This window comes from Chiloscyllium plagiosum, chromosome 18 (assembly GCF_004010195.1).
Source record: "Chiloscyllium plagiosum isolate BGI_BamShark_2017 chromosome 18, ASM401019v2, whole genome shotgun sequence".
Taxonomy (NCBI): Eukaryota; Metazoa; Chordata; class Chondrichthyes; order Orectolobiformes; family Hemiscylliidae; genus Chiloscyllium; species Chiloscyllium plagiosum.
This window is the reverse complement of record NC_057727.1, coordinates 5803856-5818557: the sequence shown is the minus strand read 5'-3', so window position 1 is coordinate 5818557 and position 14702 is coordinate 5803856. Positions and strand designations below refer to the sequence as shown.

The following is a 14702-nucleotide window of genomic DNA, read 5'->3' as shown; positions in this document are numbered from 1 at the left end:
CAGCCTGAGAGATAACACCACCCTCAAGGGCCTATCACAGTCCTTTCGAAATATGGTAAGGTTTCTATCTCCACCAGCCTTTCCTGGCCCTGAGTTCCAAGTCACTTGGGGGTGGCTAGTCATCAAGGAGATCAATCCGAAACTGGTCACACAACCATGCCACTGAAAAAGGCCCTTGACTGAAACCTCCATTAGGCAGTTTGGCTGAAGACCAACAATGGGTTTCACCACACGTGGTTGGACGGACAGTAGGGAGGGAGAGAAAGACCCGTGGTGCAGTGGCCATGTCACTGGAAGAGGCTTAGGTAAATGTCCTGAGAAAACTAGTTCAAATCCCATTGCTGTCGCCAATAAAATTTCAATCTTCTGAGCAAAATTGAAAGCTGACCTCAGGAATGGTTAAAAATCACACAACACCAGGTAATAGTCCAACAGGCTTATTTGGAAGCACGAGCTTTCGGAATGCTGCCCCTTCAGTAACTGATGAAAGCTCGTACTTCCAAATAAACCCATTGGACGATAACTTTATTTTCAACTTTGTCCACCCCAGTCCAACACCAGCACCTCCACATCTCAGTAATGGCGACCACATCTCCACCATCAATTGCAAAATCCCATTTGATTCACAAGGAAGGAAATCTGCCATCCTCACCTGGCCTGGTCTACACCTAACTCCAGTAACCCACCCAGACCCATTTCCGTCTGACCAATGCACCTAACACTATGGACAATTTAGCGTGGCCAATTCACCTAACCTGCACATCTTTCTGACTGTGGGAGGAAACCCACGCAGACCCGGGGAGAATCCACACAGTCAGTTGCCCGGCACACAGCAACGTGGTTGACGTTTAACTGTCTTCCGAGAACAGCAAAGCAAGTTGCTCAGTTCAAAGGCTTTTTGGGACAAGTGATAAATGTGGACCTTGGGATCCAATGAATAAATAAAGGAAGGCTAGTTCCAGCTGGCGTTCTCATGACAGATGAAATTCCATTCAATCTTCATCCTCACCCTGACGAGAAACTCTTGCCTTCTTCCCCAATGAAGGATTGGAAACTGAGAAACAGAGAAGATCCGAGTAGGATGAGGCCACTCAGCCCTTTGAGCCAGCCATGCTGTTCAATATGATCATGGCTGATCATATAACTCTGTGCCCTGTTCCAGCTCTCACACCATTCCTTAAGCTCTAAGAACTATATCTATCTCTTTCTTGAAAACAGTCAATGTTTCGGCCTCAGCTGCTTTCTGTGATAGAGAGTTCCACAAGCACACCATTTCTCCTCATCTCAGTCCGAAATGGCCTTCCCCTTTGACTGTGACCCCTGGTTGTTGTTTCTCCCAGGGACATCCTCCCTGTGTTTATTCCGTCGAATCCTGTTAGAATTTTATAGATTTCTATGAGATTCCCCCTTCTCCATCCATTGTTTTAAACTCCAGTGATTACAGTCCTAAACAATTCAGTCTCTCTTCATACAGTCCTATCATCCTAGGACAATGAGTGTGGATGTTCTTTGTTATTTTACTGGGCATGTTATTCAGAAGGGCATGTTAGGGTAGAGTTGTTCAAATGAGCTGCCACCATAACTTGCTGCTGAAATATCGTCAGAGTGGATTATTACTGCTCCATTAGCTCCCACCACTGTATTAAACACTCACTGCCTCATCCTTCACTCACTTAGTACTGTCAAGAGTCACTCAAGACACAGTAAGACACAGCAAACTCTTTACTTAATGAAACAGAGGCAACTAGTCACCGACCTGGCATCATGACAGATTCTTCAACCCAATTTAACTGTCCGAGAGGGGGATGTCAAGAGCTTACATTTGTATAGCACCGGTCACAACCTCAGGATGTAACAAAGGCTTTAATGGGCCAGGGAAGAACCTGTAGAGCCCCACTGACATGCAGGAAAATGCAGCAGCCAATCGGTGCACAGCAAGATTAGATTAGATTCCCTACAGTGTGGAAACAGGCTCTTCAGCCCAACCAGTCCACACTAACCCTCCGAAGAGTAACCCACCCAGACCCATTTCCCTCTGACTAATGCACCTAACAATATGGACAATTTAGCGTGGCCAATTCACCTAACCTGTACATCTTTGTGACTGTGGGAGGAAACCCACGCAGACACGGGGAGAATCCACACAGTCAGTCGCCCAAGGCTGGAATCAAACCTAGAACCCTGATGCTGTGAGGCAGCAGTGCTAACCTCTGAGTCACCGTGCCACCCCAGGAGATCTCACAGGAGAGTGATGTGATAATGGACAGATGATCTGCTTGGAGTGGTGTTCAGGAATAAACAGCCACTCAACCCCAATGGTGAAAACTGAATACTTTTGACCCATGCCCCAATTGGAACCGAGTTGGAGGTAGCGTCTCATTCTCACAGCTAGGTGATTTGACCCCTATCTGATCTAGTCAGGGTAGGGGGCGATATTCTTGAAGATGAACACAAGAAGCAGAAGTAAGGCATTCAGCCCCTCAAGCCTGCTCTGCCTTTCAATGCTATCCTGAGCGATCTCATTTTGGTCTCCACGTCACCTTCTAGCCTACTCTCCATTACCCTTCAGCCCATTACTGGTTAAAGTCTGTCTACCTCCTCCTTCCAATTACTCGGTATATCCCCAGCATATACTGCACTCTGGGCCAGTGAACTCCACAGTTTCATGTCCCTTTGAGAGAAGTAATTTCTCCTGATCTCTGTTTGAAACCTGCTATTCCTCATCCTTAAGCCTATGACCTCTCGTTCCAGAGTGCCTCACATGAGGAAACATCCTCTCTAATCACAGGCTTAATGTTGTGCCATTCTGTTGAAGGATCTCAGATGTATAATGTTGGCCTGGATGCCCCAAGGCTGCTGTGGAGCCACTCTCCCGGCCACAGTGTCCTACCCCCACTCCCACTCCCATCACTTTGCTATGGAGAATTGGGGTGGGGGTGGGGGGGTGGGGGCTTTGCCTGACCAGGCCAACACTGAAGTGGCCACCATCAACCCTCCGCCCTCCCACTCCTGAGGTCCCTGGCAGCGGTGAAATTCCAACCTCCGAGAGCTGCCGGCCCCCTCAGGGAATGGCATTGTCAGTGGCAGCAGAGGGTAAGAGATGTGGCAGTACGCCAGCCAAAGATGAGCGAGGACGGGTACCATGAAGAGTGACAGAAATCCAGCTCCCCGCTCAAAAATAATGAGACCTTCAGATATTGTCAATGTCACTACCATCTAGAATAACTGTGAGTCCAAACTCCAAAAGAACTAACCTCAACGTCTCAAAGAAAGAAAACACAATTGTTTCAAAAATACATTCTTTCACCTCGAAAGTGGTGTAAGGAAATTGAGGTTTACTCTAAAAGAAGGATTATATATTGTGGAGCAGGGACATATCTTCAGTATAAGCTCCTTGGCAACCGTTGCCATGGGAGAAACGAGAGGGAGCAACAATACCATGGATTCCTTGTGGGTCACACACTTTTTGTTGTTCTTCAGTCTTTCCTGGGATATGGGCAATGCTGGTTGTCTTAACCAGTGCAGTTGAGAGTTAGCCACTTTGCTCTGCGTCTGGAGTTACATGCTGCCTAGATCTCCTTCAAAAGGCCATGGGTGAAGTAGATGGGCTTTGACGATAATCAATGGTGCTCATTGCTACAACAAGGATTTTATGGCAGATATATTAACAAAATTTAATTCAACAGCTGCTGTGGTGGGATGCGAGCCAGTGCCACCAGGGCATTACCCTTGCTAGTTCACGGTATTCCCCATGACACCACTATCACACCACAGGCTCCAAGCTGCCAAACGCAGCAGGAAATTACTGCCATAACTTACAACCATCTTCCCCAAAACCTGTCCCATCATCTCGGCCATGCGCAGAAACGACAAAACAAGTCAGAGTGAGATGAATTGTGCCATCCGATTGGATCTAATCCATACCTGAATATTCTGTCCGTAACATGTTGGCTTGGGGGGTTCAGAAGGAGGTCATTCAGCCCATCGAGTTCCCTCAGCCAATCAATCAGATCACGGCTGATCAACCCTTACTAATAAATCTGCTCATTTCAGCCTCAAGTATTCTCAATGATCCAGCCTTGACCACCCTTTTCAGCAAAGAATTGCACAGAGTTATGACCCTCTGAGAAAAGAAATTCCTCCTCATCCCCGTCCTCAATGGGCAACCACTTGCTCTGAGATGATTCCCTCTGGTCCTAGACTCTCCCACAAGGGGAAACAATCTCTCCACATCTACCCGATCAAGTCCCTGAAGAATTCTATGTTTCAAGAAGGTCCCTTTTCATCCCTCAACATTTCAGCAAGAACAGGCCCAATCTACTCAGCCTCTCTTCATAAGACAGTCCCTCCATCCCTGGTATCATCCAAGTGAACCTTCTCTGGACTGCTTCCAATATCACTGTATCATTCCTCAGATAAGAAGCCCATAATGGTTTGCAGTACTCCAGCTGCGGCCTGTTTAGTGGTTTGTATAATTCTAGTAAAACCTCCCTATATTTATTCTCCATTCCCTTTGAAATAAAAGCTGACATTCTACCTGCCCTCCTTATTACTTGCTGAAGTTGGGTGTTAGTTTTTTTTTGTAATTCATGCAAGAAGACTCTGAAATCTCTCACAGCTTTCTCCCAATTTTCTTCCCCCATTCTCTGCTCTTCTTGCGCTTTACGGGGGGGACACTGTTTTATTCTTTAACCTCCATTGGCTAAAATAAATTCCTCAAAACAATTTAGAATTAGAATTGCTCTGGTGTGGAAACAGGCCCTTTAATCCAACAAGTCCACTCCAAAGGGTAACCCACCACCCTATATTTACCCCTGACTAATAATCCACACTATGGGCAGTTTAGCACGGCCAATTCACCCTGACCTGCACATCTTTGGATTGTGGGAGGAAACCCACGCAGACAGGGGGAGAGTGCGCAAACTCCACACAGACAATCACCCAAGGCTAGGATCGAACCCGTGTCCCTGGTGCTGTAAGGCGGTGGTGCTAACCACTGAGCCACCATGCCACCCACTGAACTCCTGTGCCACCCATACATTTCTTCATGATTCTCAGTCCTGATCCTCCAAAAGCGTCCCTTCATTAGTAATTTGTTCCATCTTATGCTCAGGGCTGAAGGTGACGAGTCTCAGTTAAAGTCACTGTATGAATAAACCCGAACCCTAGGATAATGCTCACGGGACAGGGAGTCAAATCCCACCAGGGCAGACGGCAAAATGTAATAAGAATCTGAAAAGAAAAGCTAACCTAGTGATGATGGAGTCAATTGTTGCAACACCCCATTTTTAAAAAATTCATACACAAAACAAGGGCATCACTGGCTCGGCAACATTTATTGCCCAGAGGGCAGTTAAGAGTCAACCACATTGCTATGGATCTGGAGTCACATGTAGGCCAGACCAGGTAAGGATGGCAGATTCCTTCCCGATGGGTTTTTTCGACAATTGATTCACAGTCATCATTAAGATTCTTAATTCCAGATATTTTTAATCAAATTCAAACTCCACCATCTGCTATGGGGCGACACGGCGGCACGGTGGCACAGTGGTTAGTACTGTTGCCTCACAGCGCCAGAGACCCGGGTTCAATTCCCGCCTCAGGCGACTGACTGTGTGGAGTTTGCACGTTCTCCCCGTGTCTGCGTGAGTTTCCTCCGGTTTCCTCCCACAGTCCAAAGATGTACAGGTCAGGTGAATTGGCCATGCTAAATTGCCCGTAGTGTTAGGTATAGGGGTAAATGTAGGGGTATGGGTGGGTTGCGCTTCGGCGGGTCGGTGTGTGCTTGTTGGGCCGAAGGGCCTGTTTCCACACTGTAATGTAATCTTAAAAAAAAAACTAATCTAAAAAAAAAACTAATCTAAAAAAAATTCTAATCTAAAAAAAACCCTGGCCCCCAGAACATTACCTGGGTCTCTGGGCTAACTTTGGATTCCTGATGAAGGGCTTTTGCCCAAAATTTTCCTGATCGTCAGATGCTGCCTGACCTGCTGTGCTTTTCCAGCACCACTATAATCTTGTCTCTGGATTAATAGTCGAGTGATAATACTCTAGGCCATCACCTTCCCTGCTTGGTTTATTAATTCTTTTACGGGAAGGAAATCAGCCATCCTTATCTAGTCTGCCCTACATGTAACTCCAGATCCACCGTAAATGTGGGCGGCTTTTAAATTACGGGCGGATAATAAATGCAGGCCTAGCCAGTGATGCTCACAATCCACGAACAGATTAAAAAAGGGCATGTATGTATGGGCAGGCTAGAAGACCAAGCAAACACTCCCCACTTGCCTGGATAGGTACAGCTCCAACAACACTCAAGAAACTTAACACCATCCAGGAGAAAGCAGCCTGATCGATTGGCACCACATCCCCAAACATTCACTCCCTCTGCCACCAATGCATGGTCGCAGTAGTGTGTACCATCTACAAGGTGTACTGAAGAAATTCACCAAAGATCCTCAGACAGCACCTTCCAAACACACGACCACTTTCATTGAGAAGGACAAGGGCAGCAGATACATGGGAACACCACCCCCTGCAAGTTCCTCTCCAAACCACTCACCATCCTGACTTGGAAATATACCGCCGTTCCTTCACTGTCGCTGGGTCAAAATCCCGGAATTCCCTCCCTAAGGGCATTGTGGGTCAACCCACAGCAGGTGGACTGCAGCGGTTCAAGAAGGCAGCTCACCCCCACCTTCTCAAGGGGCAACTAGGGACGGGGTAATAAATGCTGGGCCCAGCCGGCAATGCCCACGTTCCACAAGAGAATAAAAAAAGCTTGCAGAATAAAAAGAATGCTCTCTCTTTTTATCCTGGCGTCTGCTCCCACTCTATCACTGCCCCTAATGCATTTCCAAAAGAAAATTAGCTCAGAAAGAACAGTCAGTTCTGGCTGACTCTGGGAAAGCCTCATATCAGCACTCAGTTAGGGCAGCTCAAAGTAAGTTTAAACCTTCTTTGCAAATAAACACGCTGATGAATTTCTGTGAGGCTTATTGCTGGGTTTTATCCCTTTAAATCCATCCGAGATTTTGCAGACTTGGAGCGAGCGAGGGAGGCATAATTAAAAATAAGCCTTCAGAATGTATACTTAAGATCAAAGTGAAAGTAGGGTTTTGCTGTGTTACTTCCTATGACTCATTTTAAAATTCAATCTTCACCACGGGTGTGGTAGACAAGACAAATTTGTCTTTTGTAGGAAAATAAAAGCTGCAGAGTATGGCAACAGTAGGCGGGTGGGATTTTCATTTGCTTTGTGCTGGTGAACACTGAGTACAGTCAGTTCTGCTAAAGCGCGATGGTTGTGTTCTTGTACGACCCCGCATGATAGAAAAGTCACGCTTTAAAAACAGCGCTTAAAGTGTTGGTGATGTAATCGCATCACAGCCAACCCCTGTTTTAAAAGTCTGCTCTTTAGAAACAGCATTACAGTGAGTTTGTGTGGACCAAACGCACGTTATAGATGGGCACAACAATCGATTTTTGTCAGTGTCCCTTCCATCTTTGAGGTGCTGGCGAGATCGGCACTTGTTGGCAGTCCCTGGTTATTCCTGAGAGGGTTGGTGACAGGGTTCCCACTTGGGGCCTGTATGTGGTAACGGGGTTCCTTGCTAACAAAGGTTGTGCAGTGACGATGGAGACAGCCCAAGTTGGGGCTGGTTTCATGTTCCATTACCTTTGAAACAAAGGCCAAGTCTCCACTTGCTTTCCCTATTACACGCTGAACCTGGATGCTCATTTCTTTAAATAAGGTAATGTTCTGGTTTCATGAGGTCTACAGCACAGGAAAAAGGCTCTTCGGCCCATCTAGTTTATGCTGTTCAAAAGTAATCACCTCACTATTCTGCTCCCATTCTCCAGCATGTGGCCACAGCCTTGGCATCGCAAGTACACATCTAAATGCTGCTCAAACGGCACAGTGGCCCAGTGGTTAGCACTGCTACCTTGCAGCTCCAGGGAGCTGGGTTCAATTCCAGCCTTGGACGACAGTCTCGTGGAGTTTGCACATTTTCCCTGTGTCTGTGCTGGTTTCTGCCTGCTGCTCCAGTTTCCCCCCATAGTCTAAAGATACACAGGTTAGGTGGACTGGCCATGGGAAATTGATCATAGTGCCCAAGCTAGGTGGGTTAGTCATGAGCAATGCAGTGTCACAGGGGCAGTGGAGGGGGTCTGGTTGGGATACCCTTCAGAGGGTTGGTGTGGACACAATGGGCTGAATGGACTGCTTCCACACTGTAGGGATTCTATGATTATGAGGATTTCAGCCTCTCCCACCCTTCCAGGCACAGAGTTCCATCAGTATTCAAGTTAAATTGATTGAAGGCAAACTCATCTTGGTAACAGTGACTATGAAACTACTGGATCATTGTAAAAACCCATCTGATTCACTCATGCCCTTTAAGGAAGGAAATCGTTGTCCTTACCTGGAATAGCCTATATATGACTCCAGGCATCCTACAGCAATGTAGAATCATAAAATCCCCTACAGTGCAGAAAGCAGCCATTTGGCCCATTAACAACACACCAACCATCCAAAGAACACCCTACCCAATTCCCACAAACCTTTATCCTGGCTAGCCCACCTAGCCTACACATCCCCAGATACTACAGAGAAAGGGGAGGTGATGGCCTAATGGCATTATCACCCAATTATTAAACAGAGACCTATGTAATACTCCAGGGACCTGTGTTTCAATCTTTTCATGGTAGATGGTGGAATTTGAATTCAATATTAAAAAAATCTGGAATTAAGAGTCTACCGATGACCATGAATTCATTGTCAATTGCTGAAAAACCCAACTGGTTCAATAATGTCCTTTAGGGAAGGAAACTGCCATCCTTACCTGGTCTGACCTACATGTGACTCCAGACCCACAGCAATGTGGTTGACACTTGAACTACCCTCTGGACAATTAGGGATGGGCAATAAATGCTGGCCTAGCTGGTAAGATCCACATCCCATGAATGAATACAAAAATTTAGCAAAACCAATCCACTCTGACCTGCACATCTTCAGATTGTGGGAGGAAACCAGAGCACATGGAGGAAACCCACACAGACTTGGGAGAATGTACAAACTCTGCATAGACAGTCACCCGAGGCTGGGTCCCTGGCACTGTGAAGCATCAGCACTAACCACTGAGCTAACCACTGAGTGTTCCCCCAGCTAACTGTTAACCACCCTCTGAAAGGGACTTGTAAAACGTCCATTTTGAATTTTTACCTCTGAAAAAGAACAGTGTGCAGTGGAGGTGGGGATGTGAGGTGGGGGCCATGATTCTCAGCGCAGGTTCTGAGATAGGGCACAGGCAGGAAAGGCTGAACAGTCTCTTCCTGTGCATACACACACTAAACACACACTCACCATAACCTTGTGCTCGCCAGTCAGGTTGGGCGGCTCACACAGGAGCTGGGTCTCCGAGACGGTCAATACACAAGCATTCTCCCCGATTAACACCGTGTAGTTCAGCTTGACGTTTCCAGGAGCGTTGGGAATCAGGTTCCTCCCCTACAAACAGAGACAAAGACCAAATGGGTTCCAAAGACCAAATGGGTTTCCATCCCACACAGCACCACCAGCCCGTACGTCCATCTCAATGTGTCCCTGCACCATTATTTTGCCAAAGGTAAGCCACGGGAAGGTTGAGAAAAGAAAAATCAAACATCGTTGCTGAGAAATAGACCATTTGGCCCATTGTGTTGAGACTAGCATCATACCCTGTGGAAGGGGCTCAGGGGTGAGGGTGAGCTGTGGTACCAGGGAGGGAAGAGCTACCAGTGAGAGGTGCTCAGTCAGGTAGGCAAATTGAGAGGGTGGGGGAAGATCAAGGGAGAGGGGGAGTGAAAGGAGTAGGGAGAGATGGGAGGGGGTGGGGAAGTGTGAGAGGATGGGCAAAAGGAGGGGGGAGGAGGGAGGGTGGACAAAAAATCTTTCTCACTCACTCACATACACACACACAGACACACACACAAAGACACACAGCCGTTCATAAAAACACAAGCCCACTCACATCATTTGACAATATGAACAAATGCAGCTATAACATTAATTAGAAAGAAACTAAACTGCAAACGCATGGAAAAGGGGATTTGTATTTGACCTGAGCACAGAAGTGGATACTTTTCAGAAATCTGCAGAGCTCCTGAGTCACACTGACTCACTCAGCCTTGACATCCTCATGGCCTTCCCCATTAAGAGACACAGGGATGGGACAGTGGCCCCAAGGTGTGGAGAGCGGTAACCACTCCTGACTTTACTGAGTTCTCACCTTCAGTATAACTGGCGAGCTGGGCTTGAGCTCAACAATTCCGGACGGACTCAGCATCTCAAAGACGGGGTCCGGGTAATAAGTGAATCCCGTTCCATTGATGATCAGCACCGACTGCACGTTGTCCATGACAAAGCCAATCTCGTCGGGCTGAGCTGGACTTTCCAGGGAGGTTCGCCCACTGTTTGCGATGGATGGAGCCTTGCAGATCATGGCTGTGTCATTTAACACCTTGCATCCCTGTGGGAGGGACACAGTTACTCTTATAAGTTAACAAGCACTTGTTATTAGCTTTAAGACAGTAAAACATCACATGGAAACATTGTCAAACACTGTTTCACAGTGAATCACCATGAAGTAAAATTAGAGAAAACAGCAGCAACAGGCCATTCTGCCCGAGAGTCTGTTCTATCCCACAATTTGATTATGGTCGATCCACTCACTCACCCGGGTTCTGTAACTTTTAATATGCTTGAAAACTAAAATTCTGTCAATCTCAAGGCTCTGAAATGTTTCATTTTCAATTGACCTCCAACCAGAACACTTCTTTAGGAAGGGGACACGGGAGACGGTGAGAGAGGATGGACTGATGGCAATGTCAATGGACTTGACATCCAGAGTCACAAGTAGGGGAAGGGTTCAAAACTCAGCGGCTGGAATTTAAATTCAATTCACAAAATCTGGAATTAAAAGATAGGCTCAGCAATGGTGGCCATGATTGTTCCAAAAACTCATCGAGTTCGTGAATGTCCTTCAGGAAAGGATATCCAGCCTGGCCTACCGTGACACCTTCCTGAAGAAGGGCTAATGCCCGAAACGTCGATTCTCCTGCTCCTTGGATGCTGCCTGACCTGCTGCGCTTTTCCAACAACACATTTTTTCAGCTCTGATATGGTCAAACAAGCCACTCAGTTCTCTGGGGTCAGTCCGATATTTCAGATTTAGTAACTGAATTTAAATTCCACCAACTGCCACGGCAGGATTTGAATCCATGATCCCAAAGCATTAGATTAGGTTACCTACAGTGTGGAAACAGGCCCTTTGGCCCAACTAGTCCACACCGACCCTCCAAAGAGGAACCCACCCAGCCTCATTTCCCTCTGACTAATTGACCTAACATTATGGGGCAATTTGGCATGGCCAATTCACCTCCCTGCACCTCTTTGGACTGTGGGAGGAAACCAGAGCATTCGGAGGAAACCCGCACAGACACTGGGAGAATGTGCAAACTCCACACAGACAGTCACCCAAGGCTGGAGTCGAACTTGGGACCCTGGTGGTGTGAGGCAGCAGTGCTAACCACTGAGCCACTGTGCTACCCAATGGATTACGAGCAACACCATGTACCCCCCCACCACCACCACCATCCCCCACACCCCCCCCACGCTGAAGATAAAACAAAGAACTAAAAATGCTGGAGACCTGAAGCAAACAAAAACAGAAATTGTTGGAGAAACTCAGTGGGTCTGAAAGTATCGGTGGAGACACACAGAGTCATTGAGTCAGAAAGGATGGAAACAAACCCTTCGGTTCAACTAATCCACACCAATCGTGTTCCCAAACAAAACAAGTCCCGCCTGTCTGCACTGGGACTATATCCTTCCAAACCTGTCCAATTCATGAACTTATCCAAATATCTTTTATATCATATAACTGTAACTGCACCCACCACTTTCTCTGGCAGCTCATTCCACACATGAACTGCCCTCTGTGTAAAAACATTGCCCCTCATATCCTTTTTAAATCTTTCCCCTCTCATCTTAAAAGTTTGGCCCCTATTTTGAAATTCTCCACCTCAGGGCAAAGACTTGCCATTCACCTTATTGATGCCCCTCATGATTTTATAAAGCTGACCGTTGCTGAGGTGCCCTGTGTTCGAATACTGACGAAAAGTATTAATTAAGCGCTTCCCCTATGTTCTCAGATTCCAGGCACAACTTCCCACTAGTATCTTTGATTGGCCCTAATCTTACTCTAGTCATTCCTTTATTCCTGATATATCTATAGAAGGCTTTAAGATTTTCCTTGATCCTATCCACCAACAACTTCTCATGTCCCCTCCTGGCTCTTCTTAGCTCTTTCTTTAGATCTTTTCTGGCTAACTTATAACTCTCAAGCCCCCTAACTGAACCTTCACACCTCATCCTCACATAAGCCTTCTTCTTCCTCTTGACAAGAGCTTCAACTTCTTTAGTAAACCATGGCTCCCTCTCTCGACAACTACCTCCCGGCCTGATAGGTATATACTTATCAACGACCTGCAGTAGCTGTTCCTTGAATAAACTCCACATTTCATGTGTGTCCATTCCCTGCAGTTTCCCATCCTATGGATCCTAAATCTTGCCTAATCGCATCATAATTGCCTTTCCCCCAGTTATACCTCTTTCCCTGCAGTATATGCCTATCCCTGCCCATTGCTCTTGTAAACATAACCGAATTATGGTCACTATCTCCACGGTGCTCACCGACCTCCAAATCTAACACCTGGTCGGGTTCATTCCCCAGTACCAAATCCAATATGGCATCGCCCCTTGTTGGCCTGTCTACCTACTGTGTCAGAAAACCCTCCTGCACACATTGAATAAAAACTGACCCAACTAAACTACTTGAACTATCGTATTCCCAGTCAATATTGGGGAAGTTAAAGTCCCCCATAACAACTACCCTGTTACTCTCGCTCCTATCCAGAATCATCTTTGCTATCCTTTCCTCTACATCCCTGGAACTATTTGGAGGCCTGTAGAAAACTCCCAACAGGGTGACCTCTCCTTTCGTGTTTCCTACCTCAGCACAAACTCCCTCAGTGGATGAGTCCTCAAACGTTATATCAGCTGCTTAATACTACCCTTGATTAACAACTTTGCTATCCTTTCCTCTACATCCCTGGAACTATTTGGAGGCCTGTTTCCTACCTCAGCACAAACTCCCTCAGTGGATGAGTCCTCAAACGTTATATCAGCTGCTTAATACTACCCTTGATTAACAATCCCACATCCCCCACCTTTTACCATCTTCTCTGTTCTTGCTGAAACGTCTAAATCGCAGAATCTGCAACAACCATTTCTGTCCCTCCTCCAGCCAAGTCTCTGAAATGGCTAAAACATCGAAGTCCCAGGTACCAACCCATGCTGCAAGTTCACCCACCTCATTCTGGATGCTCCTGGCATTGAAGTACACACATTCCAAACCAACATCCTGATTGCTGGTACCCTCTCACGACCTTGTAAACCTATCCCTGACCTCACTACCCTCAAACCCCAGTACACGGCAGCTACAATTTAGGTTCCCATCCCCCTGCTGCATTAATTTAAACTCCTGCGAAGAGCATTAGCAAATTTCAACACCCGACCCCCCCCCTTCCCCGACCCAAGGAGTTGTGTACCCCTCTGGTTCAGATGAAGACCATCCTGTTTGTAGAGGTCCCACCTTCCCCAGAATGAGCTCCAATTATTCAAGAATCGGAAACCCACCCTCCTGCACCATCCCTGCAGCCACGTGCTCAGCTCCGCGCTCTCTCTGTTCATAGCTTCACTAGCACGTGGCACTGGCAACAAACCAGAGACAACAACTCGGGAGGAAGCTCTAAGCTTCCTCCCTAGCTCCCTGACTTTCTGCCTTAGATCCCCACATTTCTTCCTCCCTATGTCGTTGCTGCCTATGTGGACCAGATCAGCCACGATCTCACCATCTGAAGATGCGCAGATTAAGTGGACTGGCCATGCTAAATTAGCCATAGTATCCTGGGATGTGTGGGTTAGCCATGGAAATGCATTGTTACGGGGATAAGGTTGGGTGAGTCTGGTTGGGATGCTCTTTAGGAGACAGTGTGGATTTGATGGGCCGAAGGTCCCTGCTTCCACACTGTAGGGATTTTATGATCTTATCGAGTGGCGGAACAGGCTCAAAACAAGATCAGAAGTTGCTGGTAGCATCTATGAAGAGAAATCTGAGTTAATGTTTGTCGGGGTCTGGTGACCCTTCTCAGAACAGGCTCAAAGGCCCAACAAGCCTCATTATGTGTGTAAGCCTGTTTCTCTTTAAATAGATGTGCCCTGACCAATTGATTGTTGCCACCAATTTCTGATTTTCAGAACTGAAGTAAAAACAACATGGGCCAATGGGAAATAAATTGCCCCACAATGCTCCACACAGGCAGAGTTAGAGAGTCATAGACATGTACAGCATGTAAACAAACCCCTTGTTCCAGTCGGAGAAAGTGAGGAATGCAGATGCTGGAGATCAGTGTCGAGAGGGTGGTGCTGGAAAAGAACAGCCGGTCAGGCAGCATCCGAGGAGAAGGAGAATCGACGCTTCGAGCATAAGCCCTTCAAGCAAAAGCTTGTGGGCTAAGGGGACTGAGTCCCACCCCCACCCCCCCCCCCCCCCCCCCCTCCAATTTAGCTCTTAGCCCCCTTGGCCCACAAGCCTCAT

The 14702-nt window shown here is 47.0% G+C and overlaps 1 protein-coding gene across 1 annotated transcript in view; it reads right to left on the bottom strand.

Moving 5' to 3' along the window:
* Positions 1-14702, bottom strand: part of LOC122558816 (plexin-A1-like) — a 463903-nt gene that overhangs the window by 2208 nt on the left and 446993 nt on the right. The window contains exons 18-19 of the mRNA XM_043707607.1: positions 10272-10511; positions 9368-9511 (exon numbers count right to left, since the gene is read on the bottom strand). Of these exons, the coding sequence (XP_043563542.1) occupies positions 9368-9511; positions 10272-10511 (384 nt within the window). The remainder of the gene's footprint in view (positions 1-9367; positions 9512-10271; positions 10512-14702) is intronic.